The sequence below is a fragment of the Lissotriton helveticus genome, chromosome 5_1, assembly GCF_964261635.1.
Source record: "Lissotriton helveticus chromosome 5_1, aLisHel1.1, whole genome shotgun sequence".
Taxonomy (NCBI): domain Eukaryota; kingdom Metazoa; phylum Chordata; class Amphibia; order Caudata; family Salamandridae; genus Lissotriton; species Lissotriton helveticus.
Genome location: NC_136065.1, coordinates 1459528047 through 1459551321, shown reverse-complemented (window position 1 = coordinate 1459551321; position 23275 = coordinate 1459528047). Strand labels below are relative to the sequence as shown.

The following is a 23275-nucleotide window of genomic DNA, read 5'->3' as shown; positions in this document are numbered from 1 at the left end:
CTATATAAATCAAACACACATATGCATACACATCCAGAAATAATGGTAATAAAAATACCTTAAAGGTGAACCCCAGAAAGACAGCTGTATATTACAAAAAGATTTTTTTTTAAACTATAAATTAAAAACACATATTGGGTTTATTACATAGTATACTCAAAATGACATTGAAACATTAAAAACAATCAAATACATGTATTCAAATATAAAAGCTACCAGGAGAGACACAACAAATGTGAAAAAATAAATTCATCCATATTGGTACTTTCCAACAGGAATCAAATCATAGACACCATCAGTCTTTTAGAACATGATCTTTGATAGACATGAGGTAGTTCCTGGAAGTAACCAAGAAGGAAATTGGCGTTGATGCGTTTCATTGGTAATAAATTATTAAGATGCCACCTTCTTCAGGACATAAATACTTGTCTCTCTCCAAATCGATTTCAAATTTGATAAACCCCTGATCGGGTATGAAGGAGAATCTAGTCACTCCTTCCAATACTTTAAAATAAAATGAGGTCCGTCAGATCCACTGTTATTTTACATTGCTGATCAATATGAATCCTCTAGGGATTCATAGATGGGATTATCAAGAGGGACTAAGGACTAATATATAGTGTCCGTTCTATATATTCAGGAATAGTACACAAAGTTAAAAGTCCGTAATGGCAGGTCACGTCACGTTGTCTGTTCGTGTCTCCTCCACCTGTTGGAAAGAACCGATTTAGATGAATTTATTTTTTTACATTTGTCATGTCTCTCCTGGTAGCTTTATATTTGAATACATGTAATGGATTGTTGTTAATGTTTCAATGTCATTTTGAGTATACTATGTAATAAAACCAATTTGTATTTTTAATTCATAGTTTTTTTCTTTTTGTAATATACAGCTGTCTTTCTGGGGTTCACCTTTAAGATATTTTTATTACCATTATTTCCAGATGTGTATGCATATGTGTGTTTGAATTATATAGTTGAGTCAGTTGATGCGTTTCATTGGTAATAAATTATTAAGATGCCACCTTCTTCAGGACATAAATGTCTCTCTCCAAATCGATTTAAAATTTGATAAACCCCTGATCGGGTATGAAGGAGAATCTAGTCACTCCTTCCAATACTTTAAAATAAAACGAGGTCCGTCAGATCCACCGTTATTTTACATTGCTGATCAATATGAATCCTCTAGGGATTCATAGATGGGAATATCAAGAGGGACTAAGGACTAATATATAGTGTCCGTTCTATATATTCAGGAATAGTACACAATGTTAAAAGTCCGTAATGGCAGGTCACGTCACGTTGTCTGTTCGCGTCTCCTCCACCTGTTGGAAAGAACCGATTTAGATGAATTTATTTTTTCACATTTGTCATGTCTCTCCTGGTAGCTCTATATTTGAATACATGTAATGGATTGTTTTTAATGTTTCAATGCCATTTTGAGTATACTATGTAATAAAACCACTTTGTATTTTTAATTCATATTTTTTTTTAAATCTTTTTGTAATATACAACTGTCTTTCTGGGGTTCACCTTTAAGATATTTTTATTACCATTATTTCCGGATGTGTATGCATATGTGTGTTTGAATTATATAGTTGAGTCTGTTGATGGGTTTCATTGGTAATAAATTATTAAGATGCCACCTTCTTCAGGACATAAATACTTGTCTCTCTCCAAATCGATTTAGAATTTGATAAACCCCTGATCGGGTATGAAGGAGAATCTAGTCACTCCTTCCAATACTTTAAAATAAAACGAGGTCTGTCAGATCCACCGTTATTTTACATTGCTGATCAATATGAATCCTCTAGGGATTCATAGATGGGATTATCAAGAGGGACTAAGGACTAATATATAGTGTCCGTTCTATATATTGAGGAATAGTACACAAAGTTAAAAGTCCGTAATGGCAGGTCACGTCACGTTGTCTGTTCGTGTCTCCTCCATCTGTTGGAAAGAACCGATTTAGATGAATTTATTTTTTCACATTTGTCATGTCTCTCCTGGTAGCTTAGGACCCGGATCCCCCAGCATGCTCCCCGCTCCCTCCTGATAGCCTGACAACCCACATTAAAATCATCGACAGAGATTTGCGCGGGGGTAAAATGGCCTTGTTTAATATTTGCATATATCAATAAGGACTAGCTAGTTTTAATAAGGATATAGGAGACTCAGGTAGGTACGTCGTGTAGCAACAAAGGATAAGGAAAAACGTTGTTTTCCTCACAAAGCCCTCACCCACCGACCTAGTCGGTGGCATGCTTCATCATCGGGCCCACCACAGTGGCACCGAATGTGCCCCGGGTGTGCTTCAACGCCAGGAGACTGCGGAGCTGGTATGTTGCTGAGTGTGCGGTGAAAAGGGTGAGAGAAGTGAAGTTGATTAAAAGCTATGCAGGCGGTCCCAGCACCCGAGGGTTGCTTATCTTTAATGAACTGGGCCTCTGCTAGCGGATAAAAAGGCAAGAAGACGAGATGGAGTGCTTATTATGACCTCCAGCGTCTAGTGCGGTCTACATGTTTCAGCCAGTGCCTTGTTAGTTTTAAGCTGGCTTTCCTCAGGACCTTTTAGTATGTGAAAAGTGCAAAATAAACTTAATTTTAAGTGGTTATGTGGTCTTTTGGTTATGTGTGGCGCACGCTAAGGCGCTATAGCTGTTTAGAGGGGATTCCCTCAAGCTTGACTACATATAACACATAGGACAAAGACAGGACGTACAAGGTAGAGTCATTTCAGTATGGTATAGTGTTGTACCACAAGATGCCGACTTATAAGGTGGTGTTCGACCTATAATCGGCTATGGTGAGCTCATGGCACGTGCATGAGGCTGGTGAGGGTTTTAACAAAACCGATAGTGTTTTGGTGGTGGGCTAAAAAAGCGTATTTACAAGGTGAGGTACAGGTAAGTATAATACTGGGTCCTCACTCTGTTTTGTCTTGTAAAAAGCTTCATGGGTCGCCTGGCAGAGAAAGAGACCCTAATGAAATAAAAGATAGTTCAACATCTCTCCAACCTGTTGGGGAAAAAAAGGTCGTGGCTTACCCTGTATGTAGCAGCAGTGGATCAGATTTACTCACGAGTATTTCGGTCTGGTTCCTCCTTGGACCTATTCGTCCTTCCGCGGCGCCCGTTATGAGGAGAGTGGGGCGTCCGGTTTCGTATTTGTACTCCCTGTTTAATATTTGACATTTCATAAACATGACAAGGCATTTCAAATTCATTATTTACAGTTATCAACACAATTTTATTATTGACTTTCCAGATCTTCTTCAGCCTGATTCTAATCCTCCAGCACTAAGGGGCCCTCCAGCTCACATCTTCCATGCAGAGCATCCACGCAAGGTGCGACCCACCTGCGCACACGAGGAGTGGGCCCCAAACCTCTGATCCTTGTCCGCCCTCTCCAGGGGCCCACCCCCCTCTGACCACCAGGCTGACCAGGGACCCAGGAGGCTTGTAACCTGTCGCCCTAGCCTCCCCAGCCGGGGCCATATTTCCAGCGGAGAGCTTACCGTCTCCCCCCTCAGTGCTGGCCTAGGGAGTACGCAAGGCGGACTCAGGGCAATCAGGGCCCCCTGACGGCTGGAACTATCTTGCGTAACTCAAGCATAAGGAATGTACTGCTACCATCGTCATACTGGTTATAAAGTACATCGTATAAAATACGAACAGTATTATACAGCCTGATATAGTATCAAAGCCATATATTGATTAAAACGTATAAGACATATCCCATGATAGAAGATGGCTAAAAATGCTCAACTGGTGCCTTCGAAAATACACCTACCCTGATGTACCTACGTCTAGTACGAGGGAAGGACTAAGTGAGGAGTGGCCTACATTTAATAATTCTCTGCCCAGAGTCTATCCCAGAGTCTATCCCAGGATTCTCTATGCGATTAACCAGCTCTGTACCACTGGTTTAGAATGAAGGAAGTCTTGTATCCCACTCACAACACTAATACGATCCTCATATCCTGTGGGACGCCCCTCTGAGATGGGTGGGCCTCCGCCCCACTTCCAAGCATCCTGGGTCGGTGCCCTCTACCAGTGTGCACCAACGACTTGTGCCCGGTAGCTGGCTAGCAACCGCCAATTGCTCAGGAATACCTGTACAACAGCGGACCATCATATTAAACCATATAGTCATGCGCCCTCTGTCAGACTGGCCCACCACCGGCTACACCCTGCTTTACATGAATATTAGTAGTACAAAAGCAGACGATCGTATAACTTAGTGTAGTCAACTGCTCTCTATCGCCCCCTGTTACTTACTGAAATTCCTACAGAGCCGCGGACCATGGTGTAATCTAATACAGTCTAAGGCCATCTGCTACAATGGTGCAGTGCAGACTACCCCCTGTTTTTTAGACGTTCTCCCATTAAAGCAAACTACACCCTGTATTGCGCTTCATGCCATAACAGGCTGAGCAAACTGTGCCCAGTTTTACACTTTGCCTCACTAAAGCAGTGCCAACCCCATTTTGCCTTACTGGAATACCAGTACAACATCAGACCATCGTATAACACAGCCAAATGCTCGGTCCCGATAGTGTACCACAGTTTACACTTTGTCTCATTAAAGCAGTGCAAACTACACCCTGTTTTACACTTTGTCTCCTTTAAAACAGTACAAACGTCTCATTAACGCCGCGCAAACTACCTTGTTATACTGGCATAACAGTACACCATCAGAATATAGCCCACTGCTCTGTCACACTAGTGTACTACAGACTACCACCTGTTTTTACTGAAATACCAGTAGACAATGGTATAATACAATATAGCCAAACGTGTTCCTCCACACTAGTACAGACTTTTTTAAGTGGAACACCAGCAACCAGTACAATAGAACAATGGTGTTGTAACTTAACTGGACGTGTGCTCTGAAGCAAAGATCCCCGTGCTATTGAGGCGATCTTCAGAGCGAGTCATGCTGTTTCCATACAGTATCTAGGTGGAACCTTCATGGCCTTTTGTATAATACCCTGCTGCCCCCATCTTGTGTTAATGCAACAGTGAACATACTGGTAGGTGCCAGTCTACAAAGACGCATTCATGAAAAGGGGCATGTGAAAACCTAGGATTACCAATTAAGTTAGACGTGACAGATCTGCGGACCCACATTCACCAGGTGAATCATACCCCATGGGCACACTTGAAGCTTATACCGCCCCAAAGAACAGACAGGCCCTAAAGGTGCACCCATCAAAGAGATGTGTCAAATGAGAGACATAACAATCCAAGGTGCAGGCAGACCTTGAAGATGTACCCATTCTATGAAGGGACAGATCTAATGTTAAGACATCGGCCAGGGACAGCCGAGTCCTAAGAGGATACATAGTGAAGGAAAAGGCAAATCTTGACGTGAAGACAGCAAGAGCCAATGGAAGACAGTCAGTACACCACAGAGAGACAGTTTTAGCCAACCAGATAGGGGAGAAATGACCTCCCTACCTCCCAAAATACAACCGTACTAAGCTTAGCTTGTAGGAAGAACACAGGTGGCAAGACAACCAACAGTTTAGGCAAATCCGGACGATAAAACGCTAAATACCGCAACAACAATTTGTTTGAACACCGACTATATAAGGAGATGGTAATCTGAAAATTAATGTGTGCAAGAGGGACCCACCCTCTGGCAGACGACCGCACCTCCTTTGTGGCCGATCCCGACCACAACATTCATAACTCACACCCTAGCTCTGCCACGCACCCCTGCACTGCAGACCTTCCACGCTGAAGCCCACGAGGCTCAGCCAGCAACAGACAAACCATCCCCAAACGAAATCCTCTGGACAGTAATCAGTCATCGGCTACAAGTGGAGTGTGAATGGCAGCTTAATAAAAAACACGTGCCAGAATAATTCATAACAATAAACTGTATGGGTATTGGGGGATGGGGGCAACTACCATGGGCTCTAAGAGCTCTAAGCGAGTCACGAGGCGGAAAGGATCCATAGCCCAAGCCCGACCATCTCCAAAATTGTGCCACACCTCCTCCCTCCTTTTCCACAAACACAGGAGCTACGTGACTTGAGGTTTAAATGTGCATTCTGACACACCCAATGCTACGGAGCGAACTCCGGACTCCACCTCGAAGGATAAATGTATGCTACAACACCTCCAGAGGAGCCTTGAGATTCGGCCAACTGAGTTCGGCAATAGTCTCCATCAAAAATGCCACTATTCTGAGATCCAAAAACAGGCACTCTGCTGCCTCTCTCTCTCCAGACCACCGCCAAGGTTTAAAGCAAGGTCCTGTTTCGGGGCCTCCCACCACTTAACCTCTCTGTACACAAATCAGTTAAGGAAATCAGCCGCCATGACCATTCAGTCCTTGGCCTCCCAATCCGCACATCAACACTAACGACGATTGGGAGGTCTGACCCAAAGCACAGCCTCTCCTCGACCTCTCCGAAGAATGAATCTTCTCACGAGGCGAAAAAACGTCACCAGAAGCAACCCTCGAGGGTAGAGGCACGCCAGTGCTAGATGCCACGAGCACTCGAATGCCTGCAAAATTGTCGGGAAACCCACAGCTGCAACTAGCCAATACCCGCATTCGTCCCCACGCCACTCAAACAAGCAACCTCAGGTGTATGTCCCCAGACTAATCGACAATTCAACGCTCAGACCAACCACCCTGCTAAAAGCAGACAACTCGGCGCCAGCAACAGGCCCGACCAAACGCGGCTCCCCCAACACTGTGCCCTAGGTCAGCAACTAGCATAACCCACACACCAAATACGCCAAGATATTGCATAAAAAACTGTAGGACCGCTGCCCCATCAGCAAAAAAGAGGGGGTACAACACTGTCCCAGTATCCCTCGCCTTAAACACGGACCAATCGCTGCCATGCATTTAAAACTCGGTGTCCACTAGTGCCAGGGAAATCACTGCCAAACAAGAGCTATGGCTCAATACTGACCCATTGTGGGAGGTGGGAGGGAATGTCGAAACCTCTTGCCCCTACCCCCTCCCAAAACGTGCCCGCCAAATGTCCGCCTGCTTGGACTCATCAACTCAGCTCTGCTGCATGCTCGTCCCGGGCTCAACCCCCCATACACGCTCGCAATTGCTCGTCACCCCTATAATGCAGCAAGCTACCCCGGATGCCCCTGAACTCTGGGCCCCCAGGTCGGGAGTGAGGATGCCGGTGCCCGATGCGCATCAACAGAGATGTGGGACACTGCAGGCAGCCGTGGGCCACAGGAGCCGCTACCAGCACAACGGCTTCTCAAAAACAGCCCCACACCGTCCCCACGGCTGCCCACAGCTCCCCGACACCCCCGACACCCTACCTGTCGAGCTGATTCCCCCCAGAAGGACAATGCCACTTCCTCGCCACCACGTGGTCCAGGATCGCGCTCCCCCGTTAGTAGACTTCTCCCCTGGGTGCTGCTCTCCGCCGCCGCGTGGTACGAGGACCCGCCACCACTCTCTGTTCGACCGCGCCAACTCAGGGCCATAACTTAATTTTAAAGTTAAAAGTAAAAAGGTGGTGGAGGGGAGAGGGAGACGCGCAACTGGTCCGGTGCCGCAGAGGAAGGAGAGGCTGGGGTCCCCGCCCCTGGAACCTAAATAGGTCCCCAGCCTCCGCCCCCTGCCCCACCGGAAGCTCGTCATTCCTCCCCCCGGAAGTACTAAGTGGCCGGTCGCCCCTTGGGGCTGACTGGCCGCCCCTGGACTAGATGAGGTAGGGGCGGGGGCGGGGGGCCGGGTCCTAAGTGCGCGCTCTGTGATGCTCGCGCTTGTCATTATATTTGAATACATGTAATGGATTGTTTTTAATGTTGCAATGTCATTTTGAGTATATTATGTAATAAAACCAATTTGTATTTTTAACTTATAGTTTTTTTAATCTTTTTGTAATATACAGCTGTCTTTCTGGGGTTCACCTTTAAGATATTTTTATTACCATTATTTCCGGATGTGTATGCATATGTGTGTTTGAATGATATAGTTGAGTCTGTTTGATTCATGGTTGACTAGTATTGTAGGTCTAAGAGAGCCTTCTTTATACACTTATGCGTATATGTAGCCTGGCAAACTCCTAAGGAAAAACAATCCCCCTCATCTGATGGTTGAGAATAAGGGACATCCAATAACAACTAGAGAGAAAGGGCATGAGCAGGCACTCCTGTACCCCAGTCAATATATGAACAGCAACAAAGCATTGAAAAATGCACATGATAATATGACTGGCGGTGTCTGATAGACACCGCCACCATATTATTCCTTTTCCGCCCCGTCCGCAAGGCGCCCTAATATGGCGGGGGGGAAACATGAGTGGGTGGCGGGCGGATTGCCCCCGCCTGGCTGGCGGGGGCAATCCGCCCGCCATCATAATGGGCCCCTTAGCATGCAGGACCATGTCAGCATGGAAGGAATTCTCCTCTAATTTGCAAGGGGAAAATAAGGGTCTTATATACTAGAGTGGTCACTCCAGAGTTTCTTCTAGAATATATGTTTTAAAAACAATCATAAATGTTTTCCAAACAATCATACATGTTTTCCAAACAAATGCCATCATGCTCAACGGGCTGTTGGCAAAGGATGAAAAAAGTGGTAACCCTTTATACAGAATTTCTCAATGATCCACAGGCCTTTCTGTATCTTTCTCTCTCCTCCAAATGCTCATCTTCTGCCTACCAATGCCTCATCTAAGTGTCACATCCAAAGATCACGTTTGCAAATAAATAAATAAACCAATCCCTCTCCTGTTCTACCTGCCCTTTGCTACGTGTCCACCCCAATACCCCCTCCCAGCCCACCATCACCTCTCCCCTGCTTTCTCTGCCCTTCTTCCAACTCGCTGCGCCCATCACACCCTAATGTGCCCTCACATCCCACCCCCTCGCCTCTACCTGCTCAGTTCACGGGAGCTCCCGTGGAGCAGAGAGTACCTGCTGCGCCTCCGCTGATCTCGATCGGGCTTCACACCAGAGACACGGCACAAAGGCAGGGGCTAAAAATAGCCTGGCAGCGCGTCCTCGAGGTCAGCGGAGGCTGAAGGGAGTCGGCGTTGCTCCCCGTCTCCGCGCAGCCCTGTCACGTGCCCCGCTGAACCCGCATCTAAACTAAGGCTTGATCCCGTGTGCCCCCACCTGCGGCGCTGGAGGGTCGAGGAGCGGGAGGTGCGCTGTTTGGGGGAGGGCGCCACCTGTCTGCGCTCCGGCATCAATGCTCTTGCTGAAATGAAAGGGAGCCCTGTCGATGGCAGGTGTGGGAGGGGCCGATGTTAGCCGAGTCCCATCCCCTTCCCCCCCTGTTTTCCAGGGGTGGCCCAAACTCTCCTGTCGCCCTCCGACACCCACCCAGAGTCGTCTGTGATCTAAAAATAGATCGCCTTTTAAGCTCCCTGGGCGCCTGGATGCTGTAATTGCAGAGGGTGGTGACTGAGATAGCTATCCCCATATCGGTATCCTAGGGCAGATATGGCGGGCACGTGACCAAATCAACAGGTTGGTACCTGTGTATTAAAAAGAGCTCAATGGTGGGTGAGATGAGACGCGCGCGGCCAAACAAGAAGTGATGATGCGTGCAGCATCCATGAGTGACAGCCTGGTGGCAGCAGGTGCGGGGCTGACCGCCAGCTCTCGTTTCCCGCTCCCAGACCCTCCCTGCTCTTCGCCCACCCGAGTCCCCAAACACGAGCCGAACAAGATGGTGCTTATTTGAAACATGCCCTTTCTGTCGCTGTATTTGGCGCCTCGCAGCCCCGACGTACAGGCTCTGTGACCGCTTTATGTGTGCGCCCCTCCCAAGAAAACATTATAAAAATACAGTGTGAGAACCGTGTGTTTAGGATAAAAGGTGCGGTGGAGGGTAGTGACTGCGAAAGATGAGGACGAAAATGTTAGCGCTCTGAGGTGCTTGGAACAGAATGGCACATTTTCTGAAACAAAGATGAAAATGTGAGAGGCTGGTGGTCCTGCGTGCCCCCCTCATCACGCCACCAAACTTTGAAGTTCTCGCACCCCGTGTCAAGTGATGGGCTCCCATTAGCATGCAGTGTCAGCCTTGCTATGTATTTAACGACTGCATTTGCCGGAGTCTCCGCTTGCTGCACGCTGTCTCTCTGGCGCGCGCTCTCTCTCCCCTCTCCCTGGACTCCGTCTCTCCCTCTCTCTCTCTCTCGTCGCTCCTGTTTTACAGCATGCCTCGCTGGGACTGGAACTGAGGCGCGCAGGAAAGATCCTCCCTGCCCAGCCCTTCCCTGCAAGCACCACCAGGAGAGACGCGCCAGCAGCACCCCTCCTCCCGCACCCATCCCTCCGAACCACAACCCCACAGCAACTGGGTACCAATGTTCAGCAGAAGAACAGACATCCAGCCACTGGATTCTGTGAGACAACCCCACCAGCCATAGACACCCACCCGCTCCATCACCCAGCAAGAGGAGAACCAGCGGAAAACGGCACAGCCATCCATCTTTTGCCTTTCCTGTGTTTTTTTGTGTGGGTTTTCTGGTTACTTTGAACCAGAAAAGGAGGCACGCGCTGAGTGTCGTCGTTGTGCCCGGGCCCCATTTTGGTGTTCTGCTCCATGTGTTTCACTTTTAGAGGTAAGGGGCTGCTGATGGGCTCGGGAATGTTGATGTGTGCGAGGGTGTCTGCGAAGTTTCTACGTGTTTATGAGGAGCCTGTTGCTGGAATGTATTCCCCTTTGCTTGAGACCTTTTCCGACCTTCTCGGCGTTTAGTTTAGGGAGCGACGGCACTTCAATTAGGCGAACATCAAGCAGGTAAACCGCCCTCGTGCACGTTTGGTGGTGAGCGGGAGCGGGGGTTGGGTGGGGGGAAGATGGGTGGGTGGTGCCTTTTTATAGACTATACATTCTAAAAGGATCACACCGAGACAATTACAACTCGATTTTCTGAGTCGATCCTTAGATGGACCCCATTATTAACCGTGAACATCCAGACCCTGTAGTACAATAAATCACTTTCCTTTCACCGTTTCAGTTTGAGCGATTTATGCTCCGAGGTTGGATGAGCTATAAAGAAAGAGGGAGGCGTGTGTGACTGTGCGCGGCAACAACACCGACATCGCCTGCAAAAGTTGCTGCCTTAGGCGCGCGCTGAGACGACAACCTGTTCTTTAAAGAGACAACACAGCTGGATTCTCACATTGCTCATAATATAGCGCGTTTCTACTGAAACACGCAAAAAGGATTTTATTTCACCGACATGTCAAAATAAAAGTGTTGGATGTGCCATTTAACATGCGGACATACAATGAGCGTTTGTGAGCGAGCTTGCGCGCGTGTGTGTGCTTATGGATTACAAGGGGACTCCATCTGCAGGTGACCTCTTTCTGCCTCGGTCAGGTCAGTGTGTGTCTGTTTACCTACTTACGAGTCGCTAGTTCTACCACTCTATCCATACATATAACCACCCAGCAACTTACTCATCAGTCTCCATCCATACATCCACCCTTCCATCAAAGAACACCCCACTCGCCCCTCATATCTCTCTCTCTCTCTCTCTCTCTCTCTCTCTCTCTCTCTAGCTCTCTGTCGATCTATTCACTGGTTATATGTCAAACCCTAGGGTGTGTTTTTCGTCACTACATGATGATATGGCATCCCCTGACGTTCAGTATGTGTACTGAGTAGTAGCAAAATGTTGATTGCCACTTGTTAAAACTTGCTTTAAAAGCCGCCACTCTGTAGAAGAGTTTGGGGAAAATACTCCAAACCGCTTCACATCTCTTACTCACACTGCATGTAAACTTAAAGGCTGTCTAACAACAGCTTGTGGTCCTTGAATATACTTTGGGAAAACGCCTGTGGATTTATGCCTGCTGCTGAAGTTTTAGACAATTAAAGGATTTACATTTCATTAGCACATCTCAGTGTTTTGACAACTGCCCACGGTGTCATCATTATCTGTTGATAACAGTATAAACGTTCACCAAAACCACAGCTGGTGTGCGAGTGTGTGTGTTTTTTTTAACAAAAAGTTAATTTCGCTTTCATTTATTTCAAGACGGTGTATGCTCTTTTTCACCATTCTCTACCGAATTACGCCAGGTTACGTTTTGAAGGACGTGGAAGTGATAATACACGTTCTCACAATGATGTCCCAACCCTATTGTACACATCATTTATCCCTTCATGTCTACAAATAAAAGAGAAGACAATTACTACACTTGTTGACTTATTGACCCATCAGTAAATGATATTCCTGCCTGTATTAGACAATATGTATTTTAAGTAGCGGTAAATAATTTGCATTATGCATTCCTTGCAAAACCCTATGACCTTCGAGGCGATTTATGTCATGCTTTGTGATTCCTGTGCTTGCCTGTGATCATTGATTGTTTGGAGGTATTTGTTGGGACATAAAGCATACGGTTTAACATTAGCTGAATTGCTCTTGAAATTGCATTTGTCAAACTGACAGGAGAAGCACATTGTTATTATACTTGTCCTCATTGAAGTTTTCATTATTTCTTTAAATAGATGAACCTGATCTGAAGTCAAACTGGTTTTAAAGGAAGCTGAGCTCTTTCCTGGACCGACACCTAGAGCCAACATGGCAGCAGGTGTAGCAGCATGGCTGCCCTTTGCCAGGGCAGCTGCTATTGGGTGGATGCCCGTGGCCAACTGCCCTATGCCTCTGGCACCAGGTGAAAAAAATAAAAGACAGGACGAGCTAATTGTCCTTAACGTCAGTGGAAGACGCTTCCAGACATGGAGGACTACCCTGGAGCGGTACCCCGACACGCTCTTGGGAAGTACGGAGAAGGACTTCTTCTTCAATGAGGAAACCCAGGAATACTTTTTCGACAGAGACCCAGAAGTATTTAGGAGCATCTTAAATTTCTACCGAAGTGGCAAGTTGCACTACCCGAGATACGAGTGCATCTCTGCTTATGACGATGAGCTGGCTTTCTATGGGATCCTACCAGAAATCATTGGTGATTGCTGCTATGAAGAGTACAAGGACAGGAAGCGAGAAAATGCAGAGAGACTGATGGATGATGAGGAGAATGAGAAGAACAAAGAAGCCATGCCCTCACTCAATGCCCGCCAGACAATGTGGAGAGCCTTTGAAAACCCCCATACGAGCACTTTGGCCTTAGTCTTCTACTATGTGACTGGTTTCTTTATTGCAGTGTCTGTCATTACTAACGTTGTGGAAACTGTTCCCTGTGGCTTAGTGCCTGGAAACAAGGAGCTCCCATGTGGTGAGCGGTATTCAGTAGCCTTCTTCTGCCTGGACACCGCCTGTGTGATGATATTCACAGTTGAATATCTACTAAGATTCTTTGCGGCCCCAAGTCGCTATAGGTTCATGCGAAGCGTGATGAGCATCATCGACGTGGTGGCCATCATGCCCTACTACATAGGCTTGGTGATGACCAACAATGAGGACGTGAGTGGGGCTTTTGTGACTCTACGGGTCTTCAGGGTCTTCAGGATTTTCAAGTTTTCACGTCACTCCCAAGGTTTGCGGATCCTTGGCTACACCCTCAAAAGCTGCGCTTCTGAACTTGGCTTTCTTCTCTTCTCACTCACAATGGCAATCATTATCTTCGCTACGGTGATGTTTTATGCAGAGAAAGGGTCATCCGCCAGCAAGTTCACTAGCATTCCGGCCTCCTTTTGGTATACCATAGTTACCATGACAACTCTTGGGTAAGTGTGGCCTTTGTTTTTTCCTTACTGAGTGCCGGCATGGTATATTTTTATAGATGTTGGAATATTTCTATAAATCTTTTGATCATGTGTTTCCCAGTTGAAAAGCAGCCACTCATATCTTGATACTTACAGTGATTATGCCAAGTTACATTATTACATCTCCACATTGCAGAGCTGCACTGAGACATTCATGTTCATATGAAAGCATACCTTACCTGAGGAGACAACTTGAAAAAGAAAGACAGAAATTCAGCCGTGGTGTGCTATTGACTCAATGTTTTTTAAATGGGTATTGGGAAAGCTGGCAGGCAGTGAGTGGTAGGAATAAGGTGGTGAATTGGCCTTTGGAGGCAAAGGAGAAGCAGGAATAAGAAGTTGAAGTGGAAGACAATCAATACTTCCCATCCAACTGCAATAGTTATAAGGCAAGAGTTATAACGTATGCCGTCTAAAGGTGCAACACTCTGTTGTGTCAACCATATGCAAGGGAGTATCCTGTAGGAACCTTTCTCAGGATCACTCCCAGCCAGAAGTGACAAGGATGTTAAGAGCTTTGTCTCAAAATAAAGCGCAATAATTCAAAACACAGTCTATCAAAATTAATCATTATTATTAATATTTCAGAAAAGCAGAGCACAACATCTACCTTCATATTAGTAGAAGAGAGCAATCCACTAACAAAAATAAGTGTTAAAGCATAATGATTTTTACTCCAAGCAGTAAGGAGATTATCAGGCAGTTGTTATTGGAAGTAACTTGAATTTGCAAAAAAATAGCGAATTCAGCATGTCTGAATATTTACAACATCTACCATTCATTGTTGAGGACAAACTAAATGTGTTGGGATTGTAAAGTACCAAAAATTTAAGATCAAAGCAGTGTCCAGCAATTCATTAGCTGATTTATTTTCTCACAGTGAGAAGAAAGTCTCACATGCAACCGTGTAACTTATCAAAGTGAATCCTGCTAAAGAAGGCTTATCATAGTGCAACCCTGATTGGCTATTGGATATCTCATGGCCAGGCATGATAAATGTATTTATTTATGTTACTGAATTATATTGTGGCTTCATGTAGTTTGGAGCCAGCCCAATACATCACCTGAGCCCTCTGCAGGAAATTGGGTGGACGACGGAAATACGAGGACTGCAGAAAATCAGTTACAAGTATCAATATCAATAGTTTGAATTCAGTTTGGGTTATATATTTACAAACCATATAATGATCTGGTGCACTTAGGAGGCTGCAAACCCTGATATCAGGTGTACTACAATGCACCTACCTTTAACAAGGACATCCTGAGGGTACAACTGCTGAACTTACAGAATGGGTATCTTCCAATAGCAATCGCACATACAATACAATTTCATCCACTCATTAACGACTTTCAATCATGGCGGCCAAGTTGGGGCTTTCCATGCTTAAAGTTGAGTCCGTCTGGTGAGGTGCACCTTAAAAAGAATTTTTTTTTCAAATCTTTCAGGGAAATGTGAATATAGAAAGAAGTTGTTTTAATCAGGGGCAATATGAGTGAGTAACTACAGAGATCATTTTACTGAGGAGAAATTATTTTTGTGTAAAATGTGGATACTCAAGCACATGAAAACAGTAGCAAATAAAGTGTCCCTAGGTGTCTTCGGTCTGCCTCTAGTGTCGTCGTACAGTGATTCATTCTCGCTGTTGTTTCACTACTCCCTGAACTGAAAGAGCTTTCTGTTCCGGTTCTGCCATCTTTGAATTCAATTACTTTTTGTCCCCTTTCTCTTCTACTAGGATGCCACCTGCTGAGTTTTACGTTGACCTTTCATTGCTCAGCAAAATGTAACTTTTTACGCATATTAGCAAATCACAAAGCAACCTCAGCTCATAGCTTTAGTCAATTTGGAGTTATACGAATTACATTGTGAAGTGCAACTGTTAGAAGTCTACATAAAACACATGCTCTACATTTTTTATTAATTGTAAATATGCAGTGGGCTATGATCCTACAATATAATCACAGGGTGCTCGGTGCATAATAATAAAAGGTGAGACGGGGGTAAGTTGTTTGTAAATGTCACCAGAACGAAGAGGCGGTATCAGGCTGTAATGAATTTTACCAGTGGTTATGAATCTTCCCAGCGTACATTCTCCACACAGGTGGTGCTGCATCTTTGTGATGGAGTGACTGGTTCTCAGGATCCAAACCAATATGGTGGGCACCTGGAAAATGAGTTCACTCTGAGTTTTTAACTTCTTTCCTAATGAAAACACCGTCCCAAGATGTCAGCTTTCAGTTAAAAGACACACTGATGTGATTTGTTCCTCGTATTTATACTATTTGCTACTTTACATCTGCTTAAAACAACCGGACTTCTGGGTCTGGTAAAACAGGAAGAAAGGTTGTTTTTCCCCTCTTTGAATTATCAAAGTGTCTCTGGGTTTGGCTTCGTTTGTGTTTGATCCCCTCTATTATGTTGCCTGCCATTGGCCACTTCATGCCCCCCCCCTCGCCCTCCATTTTGCATGGGCTAATTGAATGATTTGATTTAACGATTTCACTGTTTGTCTTCTCCTACAACTACCTTGGTGTGGTCAGTTCAATTATACACTTGCACAAGTCACACTTGTATGTCGGCAATGCTATGCAATCCTCTGATATACCTTTCACCCTATTTTGCGCATGCACATCAGTAAATTGTTTTTGGTCCATCACTGGTAGACCTCAGTGACACATTGTTCATCATCTTTACATAGTTACCCTTGCCTTTGACTTGAGGTACAGGGCTTTGCAAAGTGAATACGACCAGACTCACACTGTGGTTGTGGCTTGCCCTAACAAAAAGGCCTGCCGTTCAAGGGGAGTGTGGTAGTGATTGGGTATTGGGATGAGTTTCTCATAGGGGCATGCATGCATTGTGACACATTAATCAGGGTCGGGGCTGTGGCAAAATAGCTGCTTATATTTCATATTAACAATCTGAGACGCCACTTTACTTGTGTGGATTGTGTGTCAGGGTGGATGCTTTATTATACCTACCTGTAAAGCTAATTACCTGTATCTGTACCAGTTCATATTGTAAACCGTAACACCATGATTTTACACTCAGCTGATCAATGTCTTTTGTGCGTTCTAAAGCTTGCAAAGCTTTTTTTGTGAGATTGGGCTTTTCGAGTGAAAACAGTGGATCTCTGGAACTCACTACCTTTATCCATGCAGCAGCTTGAACTCTACCCCCTCTTCTGGATAAAGTGTAAACCCCACTCTTCTCATCATGTCTGAATTAGGTAGAGGGTATAGGAGGATGTATCCATCGTGGTACTTACATGTGGTATGTAGACCACTGGCAATTGTTTGGACACCTAGGCCTGTATTACTGAAAGGGCACACTTTCCCTGTTTGCCACACAGTGCACCTTTAAGCAAGTGCGCCAGGTGGAGACAGAGAAAGTGAAACCTATTATGAAGAATGTACTGCCCTCGGCGCAGCCACGAGCTTGTGCTGCCCTGGGGGCAACGCGTTCAAGAGAAATACGAAATAGCTGTTTAAAAGCTCTCTGTGTTTCTTTGTGCAGGGCCACCCACCTGCACTTTCAAAAAGGGATTAAAGATCCCCTTTCAGGCGGGTGCAGTGAGTGACTGCACCCGCCTGGAGGGGGATGCATGGGGGGGGTCTATGGAACACCCTTTTATCCCTCAAGATGGCTGTCCTCAGGGAGCAACCTGACAGTGTGCCACCTTTTTGTAGTGGACTTTCAGTGCACCTCCTTAGGGCATGTTTTCCTCTGCGTCTTCGTCGATAATACAGCATGGTGCAGAGGTAAAGTGATTCCCTCATTTGCATGTGCCCCCACCACATTCAAATGAGGGAACACCCTCTCTCGATAGCGCTAGTGCTACATGTGCTCCTGCGCTATATGTACTACAGTAGGGGCCACAAAAGCATCTGCGACCCCTTCTGTAATACCAAAGTGCCCCGGGGGCATGCAAAAAGGGCACAAATGCATGTTGCGTAATACAGTCCCTAGTATGCCCCAGTGCGTGCTGGCTGTCGTTGGGGTCTGGTGAGAAGAAAAGGAGACTGTGGCTCAGGGTATGAGTGTGATGCACAGGTCTTTTCTCTTGTATCCAGTGCACATTCCTGTTTATGGAGAATGGATGGAGTATTATTGACAAAGGTGGGGCAGTGGTCCGTCTTTTGGTGATCATGGGAGTGTGTGGAAGGAAATCCTGCCTCAGCTGTTCATTCCACTCAAATTTCTAGAGTCAGCAGTGAAAAGATTGCAGCATATGTTTAGTTTGCTATCTGAGTAACAAGGCACTTTTCTGCATCATCAAGGAAGTCCCCAACTCCATAGTCACTGAGAACACCCTCATCCCTTCGTAGGAGCTCTGCAACATCCTTGCAGACTTCCTCTACACCAATATCGCCACCATCTACGAGAACTTCGGTCCCCAACTCTCAATAACCAAACCCAGCAAACTCTTCAACAACCACGACCCTCACGAAAGCTCACTAAACACATGGGAGCTTCTATCTGTTAACACAACTGCGTCCATCACAGGTTCCATCCACTCAGGAGCCTCCAGACATCCCTTTCTCCACCACATGTTCAATCTAGTAAAAAGCACCATCGGCAAGTAGCTCACCACTATCAGCAATGCATTCATCTCATCTGCCTCCTTCCCTGAAGGTTGGAAGCATGTAAAAATCAAAGCACTCCTCAAAAAATCCACCACAGACCCCAGAGATCTCAAAAAATACTAGTCAATCTCCCTACTGCTTTTCAAAACCAAGGTACTGGGGAAAGCAATAAACCTTCAACGTACTGCCCACCTTCAGACGAACAACATACTAGACTTTTCCCAATCCAGGTTACGCTCAAACCACAGCACTGAGACCTCCCTGATCGCAACCACAAATGACATCAGGACCCTCCTGGACAGGGGAGAGATCACCGCCCTGATCCTCCTTGAGCTCTCTGCAGCATTTAACACTGTGTCCCCCACACTCTCCTGCACAGTCTTCACCAAATGGGCATTCAAGGGAAATCACTCAAATGGGTCTCTTCCTTCCTCTCTGGTTGAACCTAAAGTATCTGCCTCCCACTCTTCACCTCTGGACCTAAAAACATCTTCTGCGGCATCCCACAAGGATCCTCTCTAAGCCCTACCCTCTTCAACACCTCCATGGCACCTCTGGCTACCATAGTCAGATCCCATGGCATGAACACTATCTCCTAGGTGGATAACACTTAGTCATCATCTCATTTTCCTCAGACCCAACTAACACCAAATCCAACATCCACAGGTGCATGACCAGCGTTGCAAGCTTGATGCACAGTAGGTGCCTCAAACTCAACTCCGACAAAACTGAAATACTCATCATCTGAAGAAATAATTCCCTGTGGGATGACTCTTGGTGGCCTACAGAGCTCGGCCCGGCACCTGCACCCACAGAGCACACAAGAAACCTCAGAATAAAATTCAACATAAAGCTCTCAATGAGGAAGCAGAGAATCACTGTCTCATCATCCTGCTTTCTCACTCTAAGCCTGCTCCGAAAATTCTTCAAATGGCTCCCCTTCAACATCAGATGCACCATCACCCAGGCCCTCATCACCAGCCACCTGGACTATGGTAACTCCCTCTACATGGGAACCACACCAGTCAAATTCTTAACAGACTCTAAACCAGAACGCAGCAGCCAGGCTCACCCTCGACCTCCCGGGGAGGACCCACATCTCCCCACACCTCAAAGCACTACACTGGCTCCCCATCAGCAAATGCTGCCAGTTCAATCTGTTCATCCACGCCTACAAAGCTCTCCATAACAAGGGTCCAGCCTACCCCAACCAAATCCTATTTGATTGATATGAGTGTAACATGGGGCTCAGTCCCACTAGTACTTGCATGTACAAGCTCAGGTAGATTCACAAAACAGGAAAGGAAAAATAAGTGTAGAAGACTGGAAGCTGTATTCATAAAAGGGATTTTTAAAGGTACATATCATTAGAGATAACATTTAATGGTGAGTGGGAGAAATGCAATATCGACAAAACAAAGGGTGAGAGATCAGGAAGATGAGTAATTACTAATAATGTACATTATAAAGGAATTTCTAATTCTTGCCTTCGAGAACCTGGTGGCTCTTATCTGTTCTCCAGACCTTAAAGTGATCCATAGGGGCCCTGAACAATGGGTTCCAGGAGTCTCTTCTGCCAATGCATTTCTTTCCTCTCAAAGGGGGTACCCTCAGATGTTGCTCTTTTCTGGGGGGAAGATCACTTTTATTAAAGTAAGTGGCTTAGCCTCTATCCTTTGTGTAATATACTGTTCTCTCACAGCGTAGCTACACTAAAAATCAGCAGGCCCAAAACCCTTTCCATATTCAGGGATGTGTCAGGGATAACATCCCCTACGGCGGCCATCTTGAGTGGGGGCGAGAGCGGTGAGAGCGCTCTAGTGTTCTGCATATAAGGAGCCCCTGGGATAGCAGACGCGAGATCTTTAGCGTTTGCCAGTATTCTACTCTGCCCTCCGAGGCGCTGATCACGCGAATAGATTTTAGGAGCTACTTGCGTGCAACGAATCTTTTTTTAATCGGCATATTTTAAAATCGTGATTTTCATTCTGTGTGCATTCAGCATTCTTTACACCCACTTGCACTCACTTTCGCCGCATCTTCACGGTCCCAGCCGATTTTAGGGCTAGAGACCGAGTGTCAGGGATAACATCCCCTACGGCGGCCATCTTGAGTGGGGGCGAGAGCGGTGAGAGCGTTCTAGTGTTCTGCATATAAGGAGCCCCAGGGATAGCAGACGCAAGATCTTTAGCGTTTGCCAGCATTCTACTCTGCCCTCCGAGGCGCTGATCACGCGAATAGATTTTAGGAGCTACTTGTGTGCAACGAATCTTTTTTTAATCGGCATATTTTAAAATTGTGATTTTCATTCTGTTTGCATTCAGCATTCTTTACACCCACTTGCACTCACTTTCGCCGCATCTTCACGGTCCCAGCCGATTTTAGGGCTAGAGACCGAGTGTCAGGGATAACATCCCCTACGGCGGCCATCTTGAGTGGGTGCGAGAGCAGTGAGAGCGCTCTAGTGTTCTGCATATAAGGAGCCCCTGGGATAGCAGACGCGAGATCTTTAGCGTTTGCCAGCATTCTACTCTGCCCTCCGAGGCGCTGATCACGCAAATAGATTTTAGGAGCTACTTGCATGCAACGAATCTTTTTTTAATCGGCATATTTTAAAATTGTGATTTTCATTCTGTGTGCATTCAGCATTCTTTACACCCACTTGCACTCACTTTCGCCGCATCTTCACGGTCCCAGCCGATTTTAGGGCTAGAGACCGAGTGTCAGGGATAACATCCCCTACGGCGGCCATCTTGAGTGGGGGCGAGAGCGGTGAGAGCGCTCTAGTGTTCTGCATATAAGGATACGGTCGCCTTCCGCGCTAACGGACGTGGTTGCGGGGGCGCCTCGTCAGCGCCAGAGTTTAGCCTGAGTTAGCCCGTCTGCGCCCGTCAGCGTCCCGGAGGCGCTCGGGCCGCGAGCCAGGCGGGTAAGCGACGCCATGATGAGGATATATACGAGAGAGGAGCTCATCTCCTATGATAATAACACTGCTCCTTGTCATCGAGTCTTTCCTAACTCTGCTGTGGGCTCGGTCAATTGCTTCGCTTGTGGGTGGTGCCCCGGCTCTGCCGGTATCTCCCCATGCAATTCCACCCCTACTTGCAGTAGTTGTGCGCTCCTGAATACTAGGTCACTGCCCCAACACGCTCTTAACATCTTTAGCCTCCTTGCTCATGAGAAGACGGACTGTCTTTTCCTCACGGAGACTTGGCTAGGCGAAGGCTCTGAACCTGATCTGGCCATAGCCATTCCTCCGACCCATGCGATTTTCCGCAAAGACAGAAGCAAGGGCAGGGGGGGCGGTGTGGCTCTTATTGTAAATAAACTCATCCCCTGCACGATCCTTCCTGTGGACAATCTACCGGGCTGTGAAATCCTAGCCTTTTCCCTGTCCTTTTCCCCCCAACAGTCCTGCATTGAGCTTTTGCTCTACAGACCCCCAGGCCCTCTCGGCTCATTCGCCGAAGACCTTTTTGCTATCATTTCCACACTCAGCCTGAGGTCGAGACATTGCTTGGTCCTAGGTGACTTTAACATCCATATGGATAAGACGGAGGACCCGGAAGTGCAAAAATTTCTGGATATGACATCCTCCGCGGGGTTCAATTTGTATTTACGGGTACCTACACATGACAAAGGGCATATTTTAGACCAAATCTTCTCTACTGAACGAGTTACCATATCCTCCCTTGCCCCAGTCCTTTGGTCAGACCATTTCTTACCCAATTTTCAGATTGCACATCTCACAGCGACCCCACGTGATGGTCAGTTGCGCGAGGTTCGCACTTCCAGAGCCTTTCACAAAATCTCTCCAGCCATGCTCACTCAGGCCTTAGAGACTTATCCGTGCGTACTCACAGGCAAGCTGGGTGACGATGTCAACCTTTTTCAAGACTGGCTTACTGCACGTTTCGCAGCCCTGGCTCCGCCGCGGCAGGTTAGGCCACCTCCGGTAAAAGCTTCCGGCCCCTGGTTCTCTGCAGCCTTGGCGGGCAAAAGAAGGTACTGCAAGAAGCTTGAAAGAGATTGGCGGAAGCAGTATGATTCAACCTCCAAGCAGACTTACAGAGCAGCGGTGAAAGAATATCATGGGGATATTACAGCAGAAAAGAAATCCTATCTAGCTAGAAGGATTGAGGAAGCAGATAGCTCCTGTAACTAAATATTTAAGATCGTTAAAGAGTTTATTTCTCCCATCTGCTGTATTCCCACGTCTTCCTTTTCGGAACCATGGATAACTGAACGAGCAGAATTTTTTACCAACAAAATTCTCACGATCCAAGCGACCTTGAAGGAAACGGATAATATCTCTGATGCCAACTCCAATCCTGGTGTTTCCCCCGTCCCCTGGTCACTCCTTTCCGACTCAGGCACAGCTACTACCGGTCCTATCCTGGACTGTTTTCCAGCTTTGGAGCTCCATATTTCGTTGGACCTCCTGGTTAAACTGAAATCAGGTTCTCCCTTAGATCCTTGCCCCGCTAAATTTCTTGTGACCTTGGCCCCCGTTCTTAACCCTATTATTAATCCCATTATTAATCTGTCTCTTAGCACAGGCGTGGTCCCCACTCCTTGGAAGCAGGCCCTCGTCCTTCCTCTTATTAAAAAGCCTAACATGGACCCGAAACTTCACTCTAATTATAGACCAATCTCTTTGTTGCCTGCTTTGGCGAAAATAGCAGAGAAGCATGTACACACCACCCTATCCCACTTTTTAGAGTCTAACTACTTACTTCATCAGTCACAGTCCGGGTTTAGATCTAACCTGAGTACTGAAACTGCTTTACTCGAGGTTACTGAGGCGGTGAAGGAAACTCTGGATAGGGGTGGAAAGGCCATGCTTATCATGCTCGATCTGTCGGCGGCCTTTGACACCGTTCCCCATGACCTTCTCCTTACTAGACTTTGGGAGATAGGTCTTAGGGGAACGGTGTTCAAATGGTTCCAATCCTTTTTGGCCAACCGAAGACAAACGATCTGGGCCCCCCCC

The 23275-nt window shown here is 46.5% G+C and overlaps 1 protein-coding gene across 1 annotated transcript in view; it reads left to right on the top strand.

Moving 5' to 3' along the window:
* The first annotated feature begins 12550 nt into the window (after positions 1-12550).
* The window catches only part of KCND3 (potassium voltage-gated channel subfamily D member 3), a 1064259-nt gene continuing 1053534 nt past the window's right edge, over positions 12551-23275 (top strand). Inside the window, exon 1 of the mRNA XM_078641269.1 lies at positions 12551-13656. Coding sequence (XP_078497395.1) covers positions 12551-13656 — 1106 coding nt within the window. The remainder of the gene's footprint in view (positions 13657-23275) is intronic.